The sequence below is a fragment of the Jaculus jaculus genome, chromosome 11 (genome assembly GCF_020740685.1).
Source record: "Jaculus jaculus isolate mJacJac1 chromosome 11, mJacJac1.mat.Y.cur, whole genome shotgun sequence".
NCBI lineage: Eukaryota > Metazoa > Chordata > Mammalia > Rodentia > Dipodidae > Jaculus > Jaculus jaculus.
Genome location: NC_059112.1, coordinates 99,073,567 through 99,097,132, shown reverse-complemented (window position 1 = coordinate 99,097,132; position 23,566 = coordinate 99,073,567). Strand labels below are relative to the sequence as shown.

Below are 23,566 nucleotides of genomic sequence, written 5' to 3'. Positions count from 1 at the left end.
CCCTCGCCCTGGTTGTTAAGCACACTAAATATTTATTAAACTTGGGCCTATTCCGCCATGAAAGCTAAGTCAGGCCGAAGTAAGACCAAAGACAACCAGATCATATCATATCTATAGCTCCTTAATACTCAAGAGTCAAGACCAGCCTACATCGAATGGGGCCTTGAAGGAAGACCTTCATCATCTGGCCACAGGCTTCCTCTGTGGTCCCATGCTACACTGGTTCTCCTTCTCACTCAGCACTCAGTAATACAGGCCTTTCGGGACACCCCCCCTTCTACTTCTCCCTTAACCACTGGGCCTTTGCATGTCCTGTCTTCTCTGCTTGGAAGACTTCTATATACCTGAGCAAAAGTCTTGAAGCCCTTCCCAGCTCCTCCTCCCAACCAGGACCCTGGGTATTTGCACATATGGTATTGTGCGTCTCTCCCGTCCAGATCTCACACCTGTGTATGTGTGAATGGCTTCCCCCAGCCCCACCCGGGGAGAGGGAGAGGGAGAGGGCCAGTATCTGCCTCCTTCCCTGCTCTTACATCTCAGGATTAAGCACAGCGCCTGGCATACAGCAGGCGCTCAGTAAGCACTTGTTGAATGTTACAGGGGATTTTATTTTTACATGACCAGTTTGAACGGGGGAAGGGGCGTTCCATTTCCAGGAGGCACGCCTCGCCAGGAAGACAACTTGCTGGGGACGCTTGGAAGCCAGTGGGCAGCCGGTCCAGGGGGCCCAGCGCAGAGACCCTCACCTGCAGCTTGTGGACCCTGTCGTTGAGCTCGGCGCGGGCGCGTTCCCCGTCGCTGCACTTGGACTGCAGCTCCTGCACCTGCACCTCCAGCTTCTTCTTGCGATGCTCCACCTCCTGCTTCGCCTGGCCCAGGACGCGCAGCTCGCCGGCCAGGTCTGCGTTCTCCTTCTCCAGCGTCTGCTTGCTCTTGTCCAGGTTCGCCTTGGCCTGGGGGCGGAAGCAGAGGGAGTGGGACCTGCCTCCTCCTCACCTCTCCCCTCCCTCAGCCCCTCTGCCCATGGTCGCCAGCTCAGGGATGGGCCAAGGCGCACAGAGCTTGACTTCCTAGCGTGTGGCGGTGATGAACAGACCCAGCGTCATCAAACTGCTTTTATGCCCTTTTAACCTGTTCTGTACTTAAAAACAAAAAAAAAAAAACAAAAAAAAACCCCCACGGTTGTGAATATAGCTCAGTGGTAGAGATGCCGCATCCATCCTCAGCACTTCAAAAAAAGTTATTTGCAATCTAGAATGATGGCTCAACTCAAGTGCTCTGAAACCACCCAAGCTCAAATCTCCAGAACCCATGTTAACAGCTGGGCGTGGCCACACATTCCTGTAACTCAAGTCCCGTGAAGGGAACAAGAGAAACAGCAAACTTCAGTGTTAGTAAGAGACTATAGCTAAAATAACAATGGGCAGAAGAACGACGGAGCAGGACATGGCCTTCCTGTTCTGGCCCCCACAGGGGAGGGCTTGGGGCACCACATGAAGGTTCGTACAGCACACCTCTCTCCCCACATACACACCTCATTACACACAGAGATCAGTTACCAAATTTTAGAAAATCTCTCATGACGATCTGGTTCCGAGCTCCTCTTTTTATAAATCTAATGTTCCCTATCATGACTGTAGGGCTTTTTTTACCCAGACAAACCTACGTGTCAAAATGTATTCTGCTATTCATTTAAAATTGGTGAATTTAAGGCCAGGCATGGTGGTGTACGTCTTTACTCCCAGCACTTGGGAGGTAGAAATAGTACGATCGCCACCCTGAGACTACATAGTGAATTTCAGGTCAGCCTGGGCTAGAGCGAGACCCTACCTCAAGAAAAGCAAAACCATATAAAATAAAATAAAATTTAGCCAGGTGTGGGAGCACACACCTGTAATCCCAGAACTTGGGAGGCTGAAGTGGGGGGGGGGGGCTTTTCAATGGTACAGCTGCTTTTGTGTCACCCATGCTCTTGTAAGTTAACACCTCACCTGTGCTCTTAAATAACTAATAAACTCTCTGGTTCGCTAAGTGGGACTCTGTGGATCTACTGTCAGTGCCTTATTTGGGATGAAAAATTTGTACCTCCCCAAGAAAAATGAACAGAACTGTCGTCATGAATTTCAGACCAGCCTGGGCTATGAGTGAAACATTCTATCCAGAGCAGAGCAGGGAGCTGGGCATTTGCTAATGAAGCCTTGGGACCTCCCCATCACCTTCATAAAGCCTTTAAAATTTTTATTTTATTTTAATTTATTTGCTTGACAGAGAAAGAAGGAGAGAGAGAGAGAGAGGACACCAGGGCTTCCAGCCACTGCAAATAAATTCCAAACACATGCACCCCCTTGTGCACCTGGCTAACGTGGGTCCTGGGGAATCGAACCTGGTTCCTTTGGCTTTGCAGGCAAATGCCTTAACCTCTAAGCCATTCCTCCAGACCCCATAAAGCCTTTTAACAAGGGCCCCGGGTGAAAGGAAATGACTTGGTGCCTGTAATGCCCTTGGAACTGTGCCTGACACCACTGCTATGTAAAGGATAGGGGTTTAAGGTTTAAAGCTTTAGATCGCAACAGAATGAGTGACGGCGCCGGTGCTGGGACCGTCCTCATGGAAGGACGCTGTCCTTGGCTTTGGACCTGTTTCTCCAGCTGCAAATGGGTTTAAAGTACTGATAGCATTGGGGCCTTAACTGTCCCCAAAGGACTATGTGTCCACAGGATGGTGCTGTTGGAGGAGCTGGAGTCTAGGGGGAGGGCTTCAGGTCTCTGGGGCAGGCACTCAAAGGGAGTCATGGGAGCCTGGCTTCTCCTCTCTCTTACTTCCTGGCTCTGAGGTGAGCGGCTTTGCTCTAAAACGTGTTCCTGCCATAATGGATTGTCTCGCCACCCATCTAAAAGCAACACAACAGGCTGGAGAGATGGCTTAGTGGTTAAGGCGCTTGCCTGCAAAGCCTAAGGACCCAGGTTCAATTTTCCAAGGTCCCATGTAAGCCAGATGCACAATGGTGGCACATGCATCTGGAATTCTCTTGCAGTGGCTGGAGGCCCTGGCACGCCCATTCTCTCTCTCCCTCTCTCTGTCTTTTTTTTTTTTTTTATTTGAGAGCGATAGACAGAGAGAAAGACAGATAGAGGGAGAGGGAGAAAATGGGCGTGCCAGGGCTTCCAGCCTCTGCAAACGAACTCCAGACGCATGCGCCCCCTTGTGCATCTGGCTAACGTGGGACCTGGGGAACCGAGTCTCGAACCAGGGTCCTTAGGCTTCACAGGCAAGCGCTTAACCACTAAGCCATCTCTCCAGCCCCCTCTCTCTGTCTTAAATAAATAAATAAATATAAAACCCTTAATTGCAACACACTGAAATCTCTCAAACTGAGCCTAAACCAATCTTCCCTTTTTCTAAGCCTTCCCTCCTTCTTAGTTGATTGGCTCAGATGTTACAGGGATGGAAGCTAATGAACTCAAGTCTCTAGAGTGGGGGTGAAGGTTAACTGGTGTAAAATGTGATTATTCAGTACGTATGACCCCCCCCCACCCCACCATTCTTTGCTGCTGTCGATATAGATATGCAATCAGGTGAGACTTAATTATCTTCCTACAGACGCTGACATAAGCAGGTAGAATATCTTCTTTTTTTTTTTTGGCATGAGTGTGATATGTCTGGTGTGTGCAGATGTGTGTGCAGATGTGCACAGGTGTTCCTCCTCTCGGTCATCTGCATATTTCCTTGAGACAGACTCTCACTGATTCCGGCGTTTGCCGTTTTTGCAAGCCCCAGCAATTCTGCTGTCTCTGCTCCCCACAGGACTGGGATCCCAGGCTGCATGGCCGCTGTTTGACATGGGTGTTGAAGAATCCAATGCAGGTAGCCACAGGCCCTCATGCTTGCACCAAAACCGTCTCTCCTACCCCTATCGAGTATCTTTCATCTGAAACACTTGGGACCAGAAGGGTCTTGGATCACACACCTTTTTGGATTGATTTACACATGGATACAAAGTATCTTGGGGGTGGGCCCCGGCTAGACATGCAGTTAACTCAGGGTCCCTATAAGCTGCATGCAGAGGGCCTAAAGACGGTTTTACAGGATACCTTAGTGCACCTGCGCTTTGACTATGACCCTTCCCGTGAGGCCTGGGGTGGAATTTCCCACCTGTGTTGCTCAGGAAGTTCTGAGTTGGGAGTGTTTCGGATCTGTCTGGGGCAGCCGATGGTCAGCCTGTCGTGACAACGAGGCCCGTACCCTCTTAAACTGCTCCAGCTGCTCCGTGAGCTCCTCCACGGCCTGCGTGTGTTTCTGCCGCATCTCCTGGACCTGCGCCTCGTGGGACCGCGTCTCCTCATCCAGAGCTTTCTTCAATACTGTCACCTCCTGCTCCCTCTTGGCCCTGGGGAAGAGCAGTACAGTAGGTGGCGCTCAGCCTGGGACAGTTCACCAGTCACAGTGCTGTGTCAAGGGACAGCTCTTCCAGAAACCAGAGCTGATGTTGCTATGACCACCCCTCCCCTGCTGTGTGACAGTCTCAAATAAATAAATAAATAAATATATTTAAGCATATATTTTATATATATGCATATGTATAATTTGTTTGACAGAGCAAGAGAGAGGTTGGGTGTGCCAGGGCCTCCTGCCATTGCAAAAGAACTCCATATACATATGCCACTTCGTATGTTTGGCATTATGTGGACACTGGAGAATCAAACCCTGAATGTCAGGCTCTGCAAGCAAGCACCTTTAACCACTGAGCCATTTCTCCAGCCCAACTGCAGTGACCTTAGCAAGGAGACCTACTGATTTGATGAGTGTTATTTTTTAAATTTACCCCATAACTTATGCCTTTGATATTTACTCATACACACAGAGACAGGTAGAGATTACTCACAAATGTTAACTGTGGGCAGGGGGCAAAAAAGGTGATTATTGTCCTTGGTATCTGCTTTTCTATCCGTTGCCATTGTGCTCTGATCGACTGTGTATCATTTCTGTGACGTGTGTATAGCTGGTTCCTATCTGTGGAGGTTTGAATGTCAAATGTCCCCGACAGTGTTTGTGATTGAGCCTCCTACTCAGTTCCCAGCTGGTGGAGCCTTTGGCAGGTGGAGCTGGCTGGAGATGGCGTGTCCCTGGGGGTGGGCCTTGGGGTTAAATAGTGCAGCCCACTTTCTAGGCCTAACCAGCTCGCTTGCTGCTGATGTGACAAGATGTGACGCTCCATTGCTGCTCTGTCAGGCTTTCTCTGCCTCTAAACTTCCCCCTGAAACTGCGGTTGCCTCTGGCTGGGCGTTTTGTCCCAGCAATGAGATGGTAACTGGTACATCATCCCTTCCTCTTTCTCTCTGCTTCCTGTCCACCATGAGCACGTGTTCCTGACGTCATATTCCCCTTTGTCACAGTTCCAGAAACACAGAATCAAGTAACTATGGACTCTGCAACCGGCAAACCACACCCAGACATCTGTGCTTCTCTATAGTGAAATGCAATGCAGCCCGGACGGCGTGGGGGCTGGGAAGTCTGCCGTCCTGGATTTGCTCGGGGTTGGCGGCCTGGCCCTCCCCTCGCACCTGAGCTCCTGCTGGGTGGCTGTGCTGTCCAGGGTGTCCTCCAGCTCCGTCTTCAGTGCCTCCAGCTCCTCCCCCAGGTCTCGTTTCTGCTTCTCTGCCTTGTTCCTGGCGGCCCGCTCCGAGTCCAGGTCCTCCTGCAGGTCGGAGATGTGGCCCTCCAGCTCCCGAATCTTCTTCAGGGCATTGTTCTTTTGGGCGATTTCGTCATCAAGCCTGTGAAGATACAGCACCCGGATTAAGACCACTGAAAAGTATGTTCTGGGATGGGCCCCTTGTGGCCCAAAGATGTCAAGATACATTCCACCCGTGACCCCACAACACATGAGACCACTCCCTGCGACGTTGGGCAGAGTAGAGATTTGTATGAATGAAAGCACCAAGTTTATATAAAAGGCAAGTTGTATTGGGCATGGTGGCACACGCCTTTAATTCCAGCACTTAGGAGGCAGAGGTAGGAGGATCACCATGAGTTTGAGACCAGCCTGAGACCAAAGAGTGACTTCCAGGTCAGCCTGAGCTAGAGTGAAATCCTACCTCAAAAAGCGAAAACAAAAACTCGGGCTGGGGAGATGGCTTTGTGGTTAAGGCATTTGCCTGCAAAACCAAAGGATCTCGGTTCGATTCTCCAGGACCCATGTAAGCCTGATGCACAAGGGGGTGCATGCGTCTGGAGTTCGTTTGCAGTGGCTGGAGGCCCTGGCGCACCCATTCTCTCTCTCTGTCTCTCTCAATCCTTCTTCCTCTCTCTCAAATAAATAAATAATATTTTTTTTTTAAAAAAAGCAAGTTGTAACTAGGTCTAGTGATAGACACCTATTATCCTAGCATTGGGAAGACTGAGACAGGAGGATCTCAAATTTCAGGCTGGCCTGAGCTACACAGTGAAAACCTGTCTCAAAAATAATCAAGCCCTACAGAAATAAAAACAAAAAAAAAATGAATTAGACATGACGGTTCATGCCTGAAATCCCAACACTTGAGAAGCTGAGGCAGGAGGATTGCTGAGAGTTTGAGGCCGGCTAAGAAAAGGTTGTATGGCTGTGCATGCACATTCATTCTTGCGTGTGTGTGTGTGTGTGTGTGTGTGTGTGTGTGTGTGAGAGAGAGAGAGAGAGAGAGAGAGAGAGAGAGAGAGAGAGAGAGAGAAAGAGAGAGAGCGCGAGAGTGGGCAGGTATAAGACATTAGTCTCCAACTAGCAAGGCACCTCGTTGAACACTGGGGATTATGTGCTACCACACCTGGCTTTGACATCTGGTTCGACCATGATGGATGGGGAGGTATGGTGTGGGGGACAGGTGGACAGTGATGTTACAGTGCCCATGATCAGATCGAAGCAAGAGAGAACAGTGTGGCTGGGCTTTTTCTGAGTAAACCAGCCAGGCTTTTAGAATAGGCTCATGCACCGCAGTGATGTTTTCCATTGGTGTCCAAGCACTGTCATGCACCCCAAATGAGAACACACACACACACACACACACACACAGAGAGAGAGAGAGAGAGAGAGAGAGAGAGAGAGAGAGAGGCCAGAGGACCAATCCGGTAGCTCTTGGCACAAGTCCCAGCTCTGACTCTCAGAAGTGGCATGACCAGGGGGCAAGCAGCACAGCTGGCCAGGTGTGGGAATGTGTTGGTTGCCAGGAACAAACTTGGAAGAGCCAGCAGAGAGAGGAGAAGGGAAGAACGGAGGGAATGGGTTTGGGCTATCTCCGAGGATAGGTTACTTGGGGGCTGCTGCAAGCGTGGGTGGGAAAAGAAGGTGGGCAGAAGCGAGGGAGATAACCAGCACGTACAGAAAGAATCTCTAGGTCACCCCAGCCTAGACATGGGATATATGTGATACCAACAGAAACGGAATTGGAAGTAACTGGCAATTCAGAACTGGAGTGTAGACAAAAAAAAAAAAAAAAAAAAAAAAAAAAGAAGGCCAGCCATCCCAGAGGCTGCGACACTTGGTAGTTAAGGAGACTTCAGAGCGAGTACATTGAAAGAAAGGGGAAAAATTTGAAGATGAAGTTTGGGAGGCTTAGGGGAGGCCCAGCCTGCAGGTCATGTCCATTTGCCAAGGTCCTGGGGCCACCTCAACCAAGGCAGCCTCCGCGATGGGCCAGGGCACCTCTGGACACATAGGGTGACATGCCCACCGGCTGCTACCTGGCCAGGGCCGCCTGCAGCTCCTCCTCCTTCCTAGCTAACTGCATCTTGAGCTCCGCGATCTGCGCCTGCAGGTCGGCGATCTGTTCGTGGAAGTCGCTGGCGTCACCCTCCAGCTTCCGCTTCAGTTTCTCCAGCTCCTGCCGGCTCTTCTCCTCTTTCTTCAGCCGTACTGCAACGAAGCCAAGGCCGCCTCAGCGCGCGGGCAGCGCCAGGACGAAGCCTGGCCTGAGCCGTTCTGCCAGGCCCCGGACGCAGGGGATGCCCGCACACGGTGCTGGGTGGCCCCCGGCAGGAAGGACAGTCAGGACTGAGGAAAGGCACCCGAATCCTCCTTGGGGCGAGCTGAGCAGAGTCTGGGAGCCCCGAGGAGTCCTCTGTTCTCAGAACCAACTGCCATTCTTAATCATCCTAACTCTTTTTATATTAGTTTAAGTTGGCATGTAGCCTAACGCGTCCCATGATGACATCTTCATGTGTATTACTGGACTTCGCTCATATTTGCCTCCCATTACCCTTTTGTGGCATGAGCATGTATGTAGTATGTATGGGGTGGTGTGTGTGGCATCTGCACCTGCATGCACGTACATGTGCCCTGTCCACACATGTGGAGGCCAGAGGAGACCCCCTTCCGCTGCTCATCTGCATTTCCTTGAGACTCTTGAGTCTCCTCTGGGAACCCGAAGCTGCCATCTTCATGAGCAGGCAAGTCTCCAGTCTCTGCTCCCCACAGCACTGGGGTTACGGGCGTGTGTGACCATGCCCAGCAGCTGACATGGGTGCCAGAGAATCAAATGCAGATTGTCCCAGAGACCCCCAAGCCCTGGGCTAGTGCTGAGTTGTCCCCCGAGTCTCCTTTGAGCCCTCTTTCCCTGCTGTTGGTTCCTCTCTCCACCGTCTTTTTCCTGCTTTCATGTCATCTATTCATCTACATGCATAGATGATTCTCACGGGAGGAAAAGGTGCTGTCATTTCCCCTATTACTCTCGTCCCTCTTCCCTCCCTCTTGTCTAACATATTCCACTTTTTATTCTTTCATGCCCTTTAAGTCCTTTAAAAAAAAAAAAAACAAACCCAGGGGCTGGAGAGATAGCTTAGAGGTTAAGGCGTTTGCCTGTGAAGCCTCAGGACCCAGGTTCAATATCCCAGCACCCACATAAGCCAAAGGCACATGGCGGTACATATGTCTGGAGTTGGATTACAATGGCTAGAAGTCCTGGTGTGCCCATAATAATTCTCTCTCTCTCTTTCTCTGCCTCTTTCTCTGTCTCATAAGTAAATAAATAAATAACTATTCTTTTAAAAAATGTAGTTCTTGGGCTGGAGAGATGGCTTAGCGGTTAAGCGCTTGCCTGTGAAGCCTAAGGACCCCGGTTCGAGGCTCGGTTCCCCAGGTCCCACGTTAGCCAGATGCACAAGGGGGCGCACGCGTCTGGAGTTCGTTTGCAGAGGCTGGAAGCCCTGGCGCGCCCATTCTCTCTCTCTCCCTCTATCTGTCTTTCTCTCTGTGTCTGTCGCTCTCAAATAAATAAATTTAAAAAAAAAAAATGTAGTTCTTTTCTTTGGCATGTGTGTGTGCACGCACGTGCACATGCAAACACACCAATGGCACCCTGTGCACAGGTCAGAAGAAAATGCCAGGTGCCCTCCTTGTCACTCTCCCACTTTGTTTCTTTAAGATGACATCTTCCACTGAACCTTGAGCTCGCCACCCTCCCCCCCCACCCATGCCCTGCAGCTAGACTGACTGACCAGTGATTCTCTGGTCTCCACTCCCTCCATCCTCCAAGGACTGGGGTTTCAGGTGTATGTGGCCACACCCGGCTTTTTACATGGGTGTTGGGGAATCAAATCCAGACAGTCTCAGGCCCTGGCAGGCTTAGTGAGTGTTCTTTTTCATCTCCACAGACCTTACAATCTAGATTTACATATTGGAGAAAACAAGGCATTTTTCTCAGGGCCTGGATTCATTTGCTTAACAGGTTGGTTTCCAGTTCCTCTTAGGTCCTATAGATAACAAGATTTCATTCTGCCTTCAGGCTGAGTGCTGAAGTTCCCTTTTTTTCTCTGTTTTAATATTTTTATTTATTTAAAAAATTAACTTTATTTGATTTATTTGAGAGAGAGATAGAAAGAGGGAGGGAGAGAGAGAGACAGTGAGAGAGAGAATGGGTGCGCCAAACGAACTCCAGACACATGCACCACCTTGTGCATCTGGCTTACATGGGTCCTGGGGAATCGGACTGGGCTGCAGGCAGATGCCTTAACTGCTAAGCCATCTCACCAGTCCTTTATTTATTTATTTTAATATTTATTTATTTATTTGTAAGGAAAGAGAGAGAGAAATAAACAATGGAAATGCCAGGGCCTCCAGCTGCTGCAAATGAACTTCAGATGCATGCAACATTTGGTGCATCTGGCTTTATGTGGGTACTGGGGAATTGAACCATTGTTGTTAGGCTTTGTAGGCAAGGCTTAACCACTAAGCCATCTCTACAGTCTATTTATTTATTTATAGAAAGGATGAGCATACCGGGGACTCTTGTGATTGCAAATGAACTCCAGACACAGGTGCCACTTTGTGCATCTGGCTTATGTGGGTACTTGGGGTGAACCTGGCCTGGCAAGCTTTGCAAGCTAGAGTCTTTAAGAGCTTAGCCATCTCCCCGGCTCAAGTTCCCCTTTTCTTTAACCAATCACCTGCTGATGGGCACCTAGGTTGGTTTCGACGCCTGTGGCACCTCTCTGCTGATACCCATGGGAACCCCTCTGCTGATGGGCACCTCTGGCCGCCAGCTTACCTTCCAGCTCTGAAATCATAGACTCATGTTTGTTCTTCAGTTTGGTGAGATTCTTGGCCTTTTCTTCCTCTTCTGCTAGATTCGTTGTTAAGTCACTGATCCTCTCTTCAAGGAGTTTTCGTTCCTTTTGGGGACCAAGAGAAAGAAAAGGGCTACCTTTCAGTGTTTCCCCATGAGCTGTCTTCTACTTTTGGCAAGTTCTGTATGAGCCGCTGGAAACAAAGCCCCTGTCAGGCCCAAACGCGGCTGAGAGTATGCACTGGGAGTTCTCGAGTGACTTCCCAAGCTGGCCACTCTGGTCATATGCCAGTCTTCCCCCTCACACTTGTGTTCAGCCAGAGACCTTTTGCATTTTTACCACCTGACAGTTCGTGTCTGCCTCAGGGCCTTTCCACAGTGGCCCAGCTGCTCCATTCCTTCCTCTCTCTAGGTATTCCACATCTGCAGATGTCCACTTACATGTCACCTCCGCCATCCCCTAGTGCTCCTCTCTTATGGCAAGGACAGGCTTGGCCACAGTGGTAACTAATTCTTGCTAATTCTCACTGAGTGTAAGCCCCCTGAGGGCAAGCTCCTCCCACGTGCTCTGTACCTAACATGGACCTGGAAGGACCCAGCTGACCCCAGCTCCAGCTAGCTTGTGGCTACTGACTAAAGTGCCCAGCTTGTCCCTGTTTCCTCAGGGCTCTTCTGGAGAGCCTCCACCTCTGACACACAGGCACGGGGCGGCACTCACTTTGGAAAGCTTATTGTTCTGATCATCCATGACCAGGATATCATCCTCCAGTTTCTTGATCTTGGCCTCAGCCGTGACCTTCTCAAGCTGTAGCTTCTGCCTGGCAGCCTCTTCCTCCTCCAGCTGCTCCTCCAGGTCCTAAAAGGGACAGGGAGAGTCGCGGTGGTGGAGCTAACTCGCTAGAGGCCGGCTGTGAGGATGCCCATGCCCTATAGCCTCATTCTGGAAGGGGGAATTGAAGGCTCGGGTGAACTCCTCTGCGTGGCCGAGGTCCGGCTATGAAATGGAGTGGGTGCTGTATTCCACCTGCTCTTTGATGCTCGTCCCTAGCAGTGCTGGAGCCTAACTGCTTGCTTCTACAAATACGATTATGAGGATGTAATGGTGTGTAACCTCTAGGAAGGGCACAGTGGCCTCTTTCTTGGGGATTGCTCGGCACCATCTTGTAAAAACACCCAAGCAGCCCCTGGAGCTATCCACAGGCTGAGGTGCTGAGATCTCCCACCACATGAGTGAGCCACACGCAGGTCATCCCCAAGTCCAGTTCAGCCTCTAATGGCCATGGCTCTGGCCAATAGCTTGCCGGCCAACCTCACGACTCCGTGAGCCACTGCCACCCGGCCGAGCCCTTCCCAGGTTCCTGACCACGTGAGATAAATACGGATCACATCAGGCTGGAGAGTCAGCTTAGCAGTTAAGGCACTTTCTTGCGAAGCCTAAGGACCCAGGTTCGATTCTCCAGGTCCTACGTAAGCCAGATGCACACGGTGGCGCACGCATCTGGAGTTCGTGCGCCGTGGCTAGAGGCCCTGCACACCCATTCTCTCTCTCTCCCTCTCTCTCTTTCTCTCCCTCTCTGTGTCTTAAATCAATTAAGTATGAATTGTATCAAGCTGCTATGCTTGGACTGTTCAGTTGCGCAGCCACAGCTGGCAACCACAGTCACGTTCACACAGTTGCTATCAGGACAGGGGTGTCAGCACACCCAGTGCAGGACAGTGGGGACAGAGCAGGTTCTTGAGACCATCGCCTTCCAGTCCCTGCTCTAGCTGTGCACTGGGGCCCTGGCTTTTTGATTTCCAGCCGTGGCCCATGCATCATCTAAAGCCTAGTGTGATTGGTGCCCTTGCCAGGCTGCCCCTGCCACCTCTTACCAGCATCTGCTGGGCCATCTTCTTCCTCTCAGCCTGCAGCTGTTGGCCCCGGTCTTCCTCCTCCTCCAGGCGGGCTTCCATCTCGTGCAAGATCTCTTCCAGCTCTTGCTTCTTGGCGGCCAGCCGGACCCGCATCTCCTCAGCTTCTGCGTACAGCTCGGTCTCGGCCTGCAGCTGCTCCTGCAGCAGGCTCTTCTCCTCGGCCAGCTGTGTGTGTGTGTGGGTGGGGGGCAGCAGTGGTGAGAGATGGCCCAGCTCCCGCCATCGGCCGCCCCCCAGTCCCCGTGCGCGCGCCCGTACCTGCGTGTGCTTCTGCTCCAGCTCCCGCAGCTCGTTCTCCGCCTTCTGCTGCCTCTCCTTCGACTTCTGCAGCTCGTCCTCTTTGGCCTGCATCTCCTCCTCCTGCCTGGTCACCTGCAGCAGCGGCTTCACCTGCGCGCGGGAGGAAAGCCATCCTCTGCGTGTGGCCACAGGGGCACGTTCCCTCCAGACATTCATTAGGGTGCCCGTTCTGAGCTGTGGGCACTTCTCCTGGTACCCATCTAAGGGTCACGGGGGCACTGTCAGGGACTTTGTGGGCTCTCTTTCACAGCTGGTGTGGCGGGTTCTGTGAGTGGTAGAGGCCACGTACACTGCTTGACAATCCCAGAACCCATAAGACAACTCCTACCTATGACACAGAATTAGGGAACCCAAATATTAATAGCGGCAAGGGTGAGAGCCCTTTAAGGTGTTTGGTTTTGCGCTCTGCCACTGAGCCACATCCCCCAGTCCAAGGAACTCTTACGTACAGGATAAAATAAAAGGAGAAAGTAGCCCCCCCTTTCAGAGCCACCCCAGGAGAGAACTACTACTGGAGATGGTTAGGCTTCCTTCTAAGGAAAAAAGTGGAAAATTCCTTCACTAGCTGTCTCCCCGTCAGAGTGACTCTTAGCGCTGTTTGCATTTCCTTACAGTCTTTTTTCCCCCCTGTGTTTAAAAGATACACTTGAATTTATAAGGCCTCATGTCATAGGCTGCTCTTATCATTTAAAATCACAAGTTGTTTCTTACCCAAGGCTGTTCATTGTTTTTACAATTTTATTTTTAGGTAGGCAGTTTTTTTCTTAGTAGTTGAAATTTTTCCCATTAAGGAGTGAACCCATGGGTCTGCTAGGGAAATGTTATTATCAAAAAGGCTGTGATGGGGCTGGGGAGATGGCTTAGCAGCTAAGGCTCTTGCCTATGAAGCCTAAGGATCCATGTTTGACTCTCCGGGTCCCACATAAGCCAGACACACAGGTGACACAAGCACCCAAGGGCGCACATGGGCACAAGGTGGCACACGCAACTGGAGCTCAACTGCAGTGGCTGGAGGCCCTGGCCCACATGCCCTCTCTCTCATTGAAAAAAAAAAAAAGAAAACTAGTTTGTTGGTTCTACCTCAGAAAAAAATAAAAGCCATAACGGGGCCAGGGAGATGGCAAAGCAGGTAACTTGCCACACAAACATGAGGGCCTGAGATTGTCTGGGTTCCACTCCCAACATCCACTAAAAAAGCTAGGACCAGGGATGGAGAGGTGGGTTAGTGGTTAAGGCGCTTGCTTGTGAAGCCTAAAGACCCAGGTTCAAGTCTCCAGGTCCCATGTAAGCCAGATGCATATGTTGGGGCATGAGTCGGGAGTTCCTTTGTAGTGGCTGCAGGCCCTGATGCACCCATTTTCCCTGCTCCCCCCACCTCTTTCCCTCCCTGTCTCTAAAATAAATAAATAAATATATATTTTTTAAAGCTAAGAGTGTCCATGCATGTCCTCAACCCTGTGCTGTGGCGGGGGGGGGGGGGGGACTGGACAATTGCTAAGGCTCACTGACCAAAACTGGCAGCTGCAGGTGAAGTGAGAGACCCCCATCTTAAGGAAACAGGCAAAGAGACAAGAAGAGGACCCTCGACATTTTCCTCTGGCTTCTACACGTGTGTGCATAGGGCACACATATCGCTGCACACACCGCATCACATCACACGCCACACCTATTCTACATTCATGTGTGTGCACACCTCCTCCATTTTTCTAAAAAGGCCATGAAGAATATCCTGATTTTCTTGAATTCCTTTTTCTTTACATAAGATGCTTTTCAGAATTGGGGTTCCACCAGGTGTGGTGGCACACACCTTTAATCCCAGCACTCCGGAGGCACAGGTAGGTGGACTGCTATGAGTTCGAGGACTACCCTGAGACTACCTAGTGAATTCCAGGTCAGCCTGGGCTAGAGAGCAAGACCCTACTTCGAGAAAACTGGGGAGAAAAACAGAATTGGGGCTCCTGGGGTGAACTTTTGTACAAAGCAGCTTCTCCCCACATTTCTTCTTGCTTGTCCAGCTCCTTTTTAAAAAAAAAATTATTTATTGTTTGTTTGTAAGCAGAGAGAGAGAGAATGGGCGCTCAGGGTGTCTAGCCACTGCAAACAACCTCCAGATGCGTGTGCCACCCTGTGCATCTGGCTTTGCGTGGGTACTGGAGAATCGAACCCAGCTCGTCAGGCTCTGCAGGCAACCGCCTTAACTGCTGAGCCATCTCTCCAGCCCCCAGCTCCTTGTTTCAACAGCTGTGGCATCGTGGCTTCCTCCGCGTGCTCAGCACCACCCACCGTTACCTGCTTCTGTCACTAGATGTCCACCGCCTGCTCCCACAGTGAGCCCAAATGTTCATGACCACAGAGAGAAACTGCCAGGCCCATTCACAGCCGCATCCCCTGCTATCTACCCCGTGCCTGGCAGACAACAGTTACTCAACAAGTATTTGCTCAATGATAAAGGTTATGCCAACTTACACACACGGGGCACCTAAGAGGAAGCCCAGACTATAGCAGCTGAATGTGTCTTGATAAAACTGACATGTGGAGCCAGGGACACAGCAGGGGGCAGCGGTGCCCAGAGGCCCTGACTGCCAGCGGTGAGGAAAAAAAAGTGAACTGCTAATTCATGCCTCAGGCAAGGGTGGAGGTGGGGCTCTCTGGTTAATTATGTGGAGAGGAAAAAGCCAATCCCCGAAGGCGGCATGCTAGAGAACTCCATTTTCGTAACATTCTGGAAATGATGGAAGTATAGCAAAGAAGAGTGGTTTCCAGGGGCCACAGTAAAAGTAGGTTGTCACCTCTACAAAAAGGTGATTAAAAAAAACTGGGCACTGTGGCTTATGCTTTTTTTTTAAAAGGATTTTAAAAAATATTTTTTTCATTTTTATTTACTTATTTGAGAGCGACAGACAGAGAGTAAAAGAGAGAGAGAATGGGTACGCCAGGGCTTCCAGCCATCTCAAATGAACTCCAGACATGTGTGCCCCTTGTGCATCTGGCTAACGTGAGTCCTGGGGAATCGAGCCTTGAACTGGGGTCCTTAGGCTTCACAGGTAAGTGCTTAACCGCTAAACCATCTCTCCAGCCCTGCTTATGCTTTTAATCCCAGCACTTGAGAGGCTGAAAGATGGGGTGGTTCCAGCTTAGCCTGGGCTACAGTGAGACCTGGTCTCAAAAAACAAACACAAGAGCCACGTGTGATGGTGCACATCGTCAATCCCAGCACTTAGGAAGCAGAGGTAGGAGGATCACTGTGAATTCAAGTCCAGCCTGGGACTACACAGTGAGTTCCATCCAGGTCAGCTCGGGCTAAAGTGAGACCCTACCTCGGAAAAAAAAAAGAAAGAAAGAAAAGAAAAACAGGTGACAAGAGAAATCTTTGAGGAGAGATAAACGCTCTGGGTCTACCTGAAGGTCATGGCTGTAACTGTCAAGCCAAAAAAGGGGAGACCTTCTTTGGCCTGGGAGTCACAGTGTACAAATTCTGACTTGAGGTCCTCAGCTCCAGATCCACTTTCTTTTGTGTCTGGGCACATGTGTGTGCATGCACATGCGTTGTATAGTGTATGCACATATATGTGTGGATGCACACACTGTATGTGCATGTGTGTGGAGTCATTAAGCCTGGAACTGCCATTTTTTTTCAGTCAGACTGGCTGACCAGTAAGCCCCAGCAATTGTCCTATCTCCTTTCCCCTCATCATGGGGACTATAGGCATGTGTGAGCAAAACTCAGCTTTTACTTTATGTCATATATATATATATATATATAGTTTATTTTTATTCATTTATTTGAGAGCGACAGACAGAGAGAGAAAGAGGCAGAGAAAGAGAGAGAATGGGTGCGCCAGGGCTTCCAGCCACTGCAAATGAACTCCAGACGCATGTGCCTCCTTGTGCATCTGGCTAACGTGGGACCTGGGGAACCGAGCCTCGAACCAGGGTCCTTAGGCTTCATAGGCAAGCGCTTAACCGCTGAGCCATCTCTCCAGCCCAAAACTCAGCTTTTTGATGTGGGTTCTGGGAGCCAAACTCAGGCCCTTGCACAGCAAGCACTGTAACCCACCAGGGTGTTTTCCCAGACCCCAGCCCCCACTTTCGGCCTTCCTCCTCCCGTCTAAAGGTGGAGGGGAGGGCTGAGCACGCACCTTGGTGAAGAGCCTCCACCACTGCCAGTTCCGCAGCTTGAGGTAGGCGGCGCAGTTCCTCTGGATCACCTTCATGGCCGTCAGCTGCTGCTGCCTCTTGGCGAAGGCCCTGGGGAGAGCAAGGTGGGAGCCCTGAGGAGCGCTCCCTGGCCAAGCATGCCCCCCAACCCCACACACAGGACGTCCTCTTCCTCCGCAGCCCGGATCTTTCCGAGCATCTGCACAAAAGCGTGTTGTCTGGGGGTCAGACCACTTCGTCTGACTCTAGAAGCCCTTTACAGTGGGCAAGGAAGATTCCAGGCTCAGGAGAGCTCTGGGCTCAAGCTGGAAATGACTCCTAAGAAACAAATCGATGCCACATCATTCCTGCGAGACGCATCACGTGCTCAGCTGTCAGATAATGCTCTAACTAACTTGCTGGTTTCTTGGTAGAGTTTTAGAAATCTCAAACCTTAACACCAAACCAGCATTATACTTTTTAAGGGCTAGTGAGTGTAGAACAGACCACACAAGCCTATTTTGCCATCTTGGGGTGCCACCACCACCATCTCGGCTCCTGTGATCTTTGCTGCTGTCTTGGCTAAGGGCACATTTAACAATCAGATTGAATGAGCGATTTTGGAGGTGGGTAGGACAGCAACAGAAAACTCAAATATGAAACTCAACAGGTTAGGTCTCTACTGCTGGATGAGGAGTTCCTCTGCTCTGGCCTCAACCATTCTGAGTTCAACTAAGCTAGTCAGGGCTCCAGTCACAGCACACACTCCAGACACTAAGCCACTCCATCTCCCCTGTGGTTCTTTTTGGGGGTAGCTTTCATTGAGGAACCTGAGCCTTTACCTTTGCCCCCAAGCATTCCAGAGCAGATGGGATATGACAATTCCCAATGCCCTGCCTTATGGGTCCCATTTGGATCTAGCCACATAGTCCCCTTAGACACGTGAGTGCCTTCTAACATTTCTAAAATGATAGATAAAATGGCTGTGCTCATCTTCAGTGGGCGAACCCGAGGCTCAGACAGCCTGAGTGCCATTAGCAAATAAGTGTGGGAGCAGGAGAAACCTAGGTCCCAACCTCCAGAGCCTACGGGCAGTTCCTCCCGTCTTGTATTCATAGGCAACTGCTCAACTAGAACCTCTGTTCAATCAAGGACGCCACTTTAAAACATCAGGGCTGGAGGGATGGCTTAGCAGTTAAGGCATTCGCCTACAAAGCCAAAGGACCCAGGTTCGATTCTCCAGGACCCATATAAGCCAGATGCACAAGGGGGCACACGTGTATGGAGTTCGCCTGCAGTGGCTGGAGGCCTTGGCACACCCATTTTTTTCTCTCTCTCTACCTCTTTCTCTGTCAAATAAATAAATATATTTAAAAAAAATACCACCGCTTGCTGGAAGTGGTGGCACACACTTTAATCCCAGCACTCAGGAGGCAGAGGTAGAAGAATCACTGTGAGTTTGAGGCCATCCTCAGACTACATAGTGAATTCCAAGTCAACCTGGGCTAGAGTGAAACCCTACCTCAAAAACTGCCCCCCCCATCACTGCTGGAGTCAGCCAATCACAAGCATCAGCTAGTCTTTATGTTTCCCATCTATTTTGGGGAGGTCTTAAGGATATGAGAAACTGTCTTTACTTTCTGGCCAGATAGCCACGACACATCGCCTGGAAGGCCATGATGACATCGGTAATCTTCAAGTCTCTCTCCTCCTCCAGGTGGGCCAAGACCCCAGTGCGGAAGAAGATTTTGCTCTGCCCGATCCTGTACAAGTTGGGGTCAAGTTCCAGGGCTTTGATCTGCACAGGGAGGAAAGAGAAGCACACGTTGCCACTTCCTAGCGGGCATTCTGGCCGGTGGGGAAATGTGCTTGAGATAAGCAGCCCCACCTAGGGCAGTCGCTGACGTGACCCCCAAGCTGGAGGGGCCACAGTGAGGTAGGTCTGGGGAGGGCGTTAGGACTAAGCTTACCATAAGGATGCACGCCTGCTTCCCGTCCATGAAGCCTTTGGGAATGGCGTTGGCTGCCAGGATCTCATAGCTTAAAACACAGGGCAGAAGTCATTGCACTCGCCCCATCCCTCACGCTTCCATCCGTACCCACCAGCCTGCCGGCCCCGGGGGGCTCCCTCACCGCTGGCGGAACTCTTGGAAGACGATCCTGTTGGGGAAGCCCTGACGGCAGATGCGGATGCCTTCCAACACGCCGTTGCACCGCAGCTGCTCCAGCACCAGGAAGGCGTCCAGCTTGCCAGACTGCAGAGGCAGAAAGCAGTGACCGCCACGGAGGCGGGACCTCAGGTCCCCACAGCACTCCCTGCCGGTCCCTGAGGGCCTCCAGCCCTCAACTGAGGGGCCGTAGGTCAGCATCACCACTTCAGGCCCTCTGTCCCCCATACGGTACTATTTGTCCTTCCATCGCCACTGGACACTTGCACGCACCCCCCATTTGGCATAAAATGTAAACTTGGGGCTGGAGAGATGGCTCGGTGGTTAAGCGTTTGCCTGTGAAACCTAAGGACCCCAGTTCGAGGCTCGATTCCCCAGGACCTACGTAAGCCAGATGCACAAGGGGGCGCATGCATTTGGAGTTCGTTTACAGTGGTTGGAGGCCCTGGTGCTCCCATTCTCTCTCTCTCTCTCTCTCTCTCTCTCTCTCTCTCTCTCTCTCTCTCTCTCTACCTCTTTCTATCTGTCTGTCTCTCTCAAATAAATGAAAATGAATGTAAACTTGATCGTGACCTTCCTGCTTAGCCCCCTCCTCCCCGCCCAGTAGCTTCCTCTAGACAAGACATCAAGCCATCAAGCTCTTGTCACATGAGGGGCTCTACGAACTACCCTCTACTCACTTTCCCCTCCCGGGGCCCTGCCATGATCACAGTGTCCCTTGTCAACATCAATGACTGACCTACAATTTTCTTGCCCATTTCCTTCCTATCTCCCCTCTGCACTTTGTCTACCTCGAATCCCCTGCCCAGAATGCCCCTTCCCTCCCCCTACACACACGCCACCAAGATGAGGGCCACCCGTTTTTATTCCGTTTGCATGTCTGTACGTGTGTGGGCGCAAACTTGTGCAGGCAAGCAGGCAACATTGGGTGTCTCCCCTAATTACGCTGCACCTTACTTTTGGAGACAGGACCTCCACTGAACTTAAGAGTTTACCAATTTGGCTAGATTAGCTAGCCAGCAAGCCCCAGAGGTCCTCCTGCCTCTGCCTCCCTGGTGCTGAAATTACATGTGCATGCTCCAACAGCCAGCTTAAAAAAAAATTATTATCTTTGGTTTTTCGAGATAGGGTCCCTCTCTAGCTCAGGCTGACCTAGAATTCACTATGTAGTCTCAGGGTGACCTTGAACTCATAGCAATCCTCCTATCTCTGCCTCCCGAGTGCTGGGATTAAAGGCGTGTGTCACCACACCCAGCAACCACGGGCTTTTTTTGTGGGGGTTGGGGGGGTCTAAACTCAGGTCCTCATGATTGTACTGAGCCATCTGCGTACTCCCTGCCTACCCATTCTTTTTTTAAAAAATATATTTTATTCATTTATTTATTCATATGAGAGAGAGAGAGAATGGGTGCGCCAGTGCCTCCAACCACTGCAAATGACCTCCAGATGCATGTGCCTCCTTGTGCATCTGGCTTATGTGGGTCCTGGAGGGTTGAACTGGGATCCTTTGGCTTTGCAGGCAAATGCCTTAACCACTAAGCCATCTCTCCAGCCCCGCTGCCTACCCATTCTTAAAGTTCAGTTCTATAAGAAATTCTCTCTAAGCCCTAAGGCTGACACAGGATCCCCAACTCTTTGGTGTTTTCATAATTTACCGTCAGGGTTTTCAGTTCATTTGTCTACCTCTCCCGGAAAGCAGTGTCTCCGCACCACTGACACTTAAGACCAGATGATTCTGACACGGGAGCTTGCTGCATATGGGAGGAGGTGGAGCAGCCTTCCTAGCCTCTTCCCATCTGTGGAAGTTTGAATGAAATGTCCCCAGTAGGTTCGCGTGTTTTGCATACTTGGTCATCAGATAGTGGCAATTTGGGAGGTAGAGACTTTTTGGAGGAAGTGTGTCACAGGAGGGGGACCTTGACGCTTATTAGTCCAGCCACCCTGGGCGTTCACTAAGTGGCTCACTCTTGCTGCTGCCTCCCAGCTGGTGTGACAAGATGGGCTGCTCAGCCTCTGCTCTGCCATGTTTGCCTGTCACAATGAAACTTCCTCTCGAGACTGAAATAAACCCTTGCCTCCCATCAGCTGCTTCTGGTGGAAGCTATGAGAGGGGGCTGTGACACACTAGATACAGTAATCCCCTTCGAAGCAAATCTGTCCCCAGCAACTCTCCAACACTGTACTGGGTATCTGTCCTGCTTAGCAGCTTGGCAAATTATTTCCTGGGATAATGAAAGAATCAGTGGCCTCCAGCCGATACAACTCTAATTGTGTAGTCTCTGGAACATTCTCCTTCCTTCTTTGTTTTCTTTTGCCTCCAGGAGCAGGGACCAGACCCCAGTTTCATAAAGTTTTACCCCCATGATAGAGGCCTTGGGGGTGTATCAGGTGAGGGTAGGGGTCAGGTTTCTTCTTCTACCCCTCCACCCCATGAGCCCCTCAACCTCTGCAGTCGGTGCCCGGATGAGGGCCTCACCCTCTTCTCGTGGTTGGGGATGATGCAGCGCACGAAGTTGGGCGTGGTGTTGCGCAGGGTGGTCATCAGCTTCCCCAGCTGCTCCTTGTACAGCTGGCCCACCGTGCGGAACATGCCCTTCTTGGTCTTGGAGGCACTGGGCAGCGAGCTCTCCGTCATCTTGGCCATCTGGTCCAGACCCACGATGCGGTCCACTGCGGGGCACATGAAGGGCGCTGTAAGCATCTGGCTCACCTAGGGGCCCTCACCGGAGGACTGAGCCTCGAGTATGATGGGTGTGAGGATGTCACCTGCGTAAGACGTTTCCCTAGGTCCCATGGGGGTTACCATCTCGCCCCTACCCTCTCTTTGTCCCTCTGCAGACCCATGCCCTCACCTCCAGCAGGGTGTGGGGACTTCCAAGTGTCAACCTGGGGGATCACAAGAACACCCAAGTGACGGAAGGAACATCTTCTGCTCTTGTCACAAACACTTGGGAGTTAGTTCATCCTGGGTTGTTTTTTTTCTTTTTCAAGGTAGGGTCTCACTCTAGCCCAGGCTGACCTGGAATTCACTATGTAGTCTTAGGCTGGCCTCGAACTCATGGCGATCCTCCTACCTCTGCCTCCAAGTGCTGGAATTAAAGGCATGCACCACCAGGCCCGGCTCCCTTTCTTTTTTATAAGCACTTTTCTTCTTTTTTTTTAAAAAAAGTATATTTTCAGGCTAGAGAGATGGCTTAGCAGTTAAGGTGCTTGCCTGTGAAGCCTAAGGAATCACGTTTGACTCTCTAGATTCCACATAAGCCAAATACTCAAGGTGACACAAGGTCACAGGGTCACACATGCACACAAGGTGGTGCACATGTCTGGAGTTTGAGTGTAGTGGCTAGAGGCTCTGGCATGCCAATTCTCTCTCTCCCTCTCTCTCGCTCTCTAATGCATAAAAAAAATTTTTTTCCACTTAAGCCAGGCACAGTAGTGCATGCCTTTAATCCCAGTACTTGGGAGGCAGAGATATGCGGATCGCTGTGAGACTGAGGCCACCCTGACACCACATAGTCCAGGTCAGCTTGGGTTAGAGAGAAACTCTATCTCAAAAAACCAAAAAAAAAAGTCTTTATTTACTTAATTGATTGAAAGAGTGAGTGAGAGACAGAGAATGAACGTCGAACATATGGGCACACCTGACTTCTTGACACTGCAAATGAACTTGTACCATTTTGTGCATCTGGCTTTATGTGTGTCTCTGGGGAACCGAACCTGGGCCGGCAGGCTTTGCAGACGAGCTCCTCTAACCTCCGGGCCATCTCCCCAGTCATTTGCCTTTTCCTCATACCGTTTGCGTGCGTGCGTGCGTGCGTGCGTGTGTGCATGCGTGTGTGTGTGTGTGTGTGTGTGTGTGTGTGTGTGTGTGTGTGTGAAGGTCCGAGGAGAGCCTCGGGGAGCTTCATCGATTTCCTGGGCAGCAGCACAGGCACATGGCAAGCACTCACGTCCCTGGCACCTGCCGTCCTTCCTCTACCCACAGGCAGGTGCTGAGGACCCAGCGGGTGTGGGCCCCAGAGATACCCCGAGAAGTCAGTGAGGTCCTGCCTCCCTCCTCCAGCTCACAGACTATGGATCTACTATGGAGGGGGACAGGTGGTGACGGAGAAAGCAGTGCTGCGATTACGGGCCCGTGGCACCTCCCAGCACTGTTACGTGGGTGCTGAGGACCTCGACTCAGGTCCTTATCGGATGTGGCAAGCACTTTATCCACCGAGCACCAGACAGGCAGGTTACGGCACAGCAGGGAAGTCCCTGCCCTAGGCCTCAGATCCTGAGGACATTCTTAGCTTTCCAGCCAGTGGAGGCTAGCAGTCGGTTACGTTAATACTTGGGGCTCATTGGCCAGCCAGTCTAGCCTAGCCAAAGAAAGCCCTTATTTCAAAAGAAAGAGAACGTCGGGCGTGGTGGCGCACGCCTTTAATCCCAGCACTCGGGAGGCAGAGGTAGGAGGATCACTGTGAGTTCGAGGCCACCCTGAGGCTACGTAGTGAATTTCAGGTCAGCCCGGGC

At 51.1% G+C, this 23,566-nt stretch overlaps 1 protein-coding gene across 2 annotated transcripts in view; it reads right to left on the bottom strand.

The window, feature by feature from the left end:
• Myh11 (myosin heavy chain 11) overlaps positions 1–23,566 on the bottom strand; it is a 122,261-nt gene that overhangs the window by 17,293 nt on the left and 81,402 nt on the right. For both annotated transcript variants that reach the window (XM_045161840.1, XM_045161841.1), the window contains 13 exons: positions 21,528–21,721; positions 19,017–19,138; positions 18,854–18,923; positions 18,521–18,681; positions 16,886–16,994; positions 12,705–12,836; positions 12,405–12,611; positions 11,251–11,388; positions 10,515–10,638; positions 7,714–7,885; positions 5,562–5,774; positions 4,243–4,387; positions 747–953 (listed from right to left, as the gene is read on the bottom strand). In XM_045161840.1, the coding sequence (XP_045017775.1) occupies positions 747–953; positions 4,243–4,387; positions 5,562–5,774; positions 7,714–7,885; positions 10,515–10,638; positions 11,251–11,388; positions 12,405–12,611; positions 12,705–12,836; positions 16,886–16,994; positions 18,521–18,681; positions 18,854–18,923; positions 19,017–19,138; positions 21,528–21,721 (1,994 nt within the window). The remainder of the gene's footprint in view (positions 1–746; positions 954–4,242; positions 4,388–5,561; positions 5,775–7,713; positions 7,886–10,514; positions 10,639–11,250; positions 11,389–12,404; positions 12,612–12,704; positions 12,837–16,885; positions 16,995–18,520; positions 18,682–18,853; positions 18,924–19,016; positions 19,139–21,527; positions 21,722–23,566) is intronic.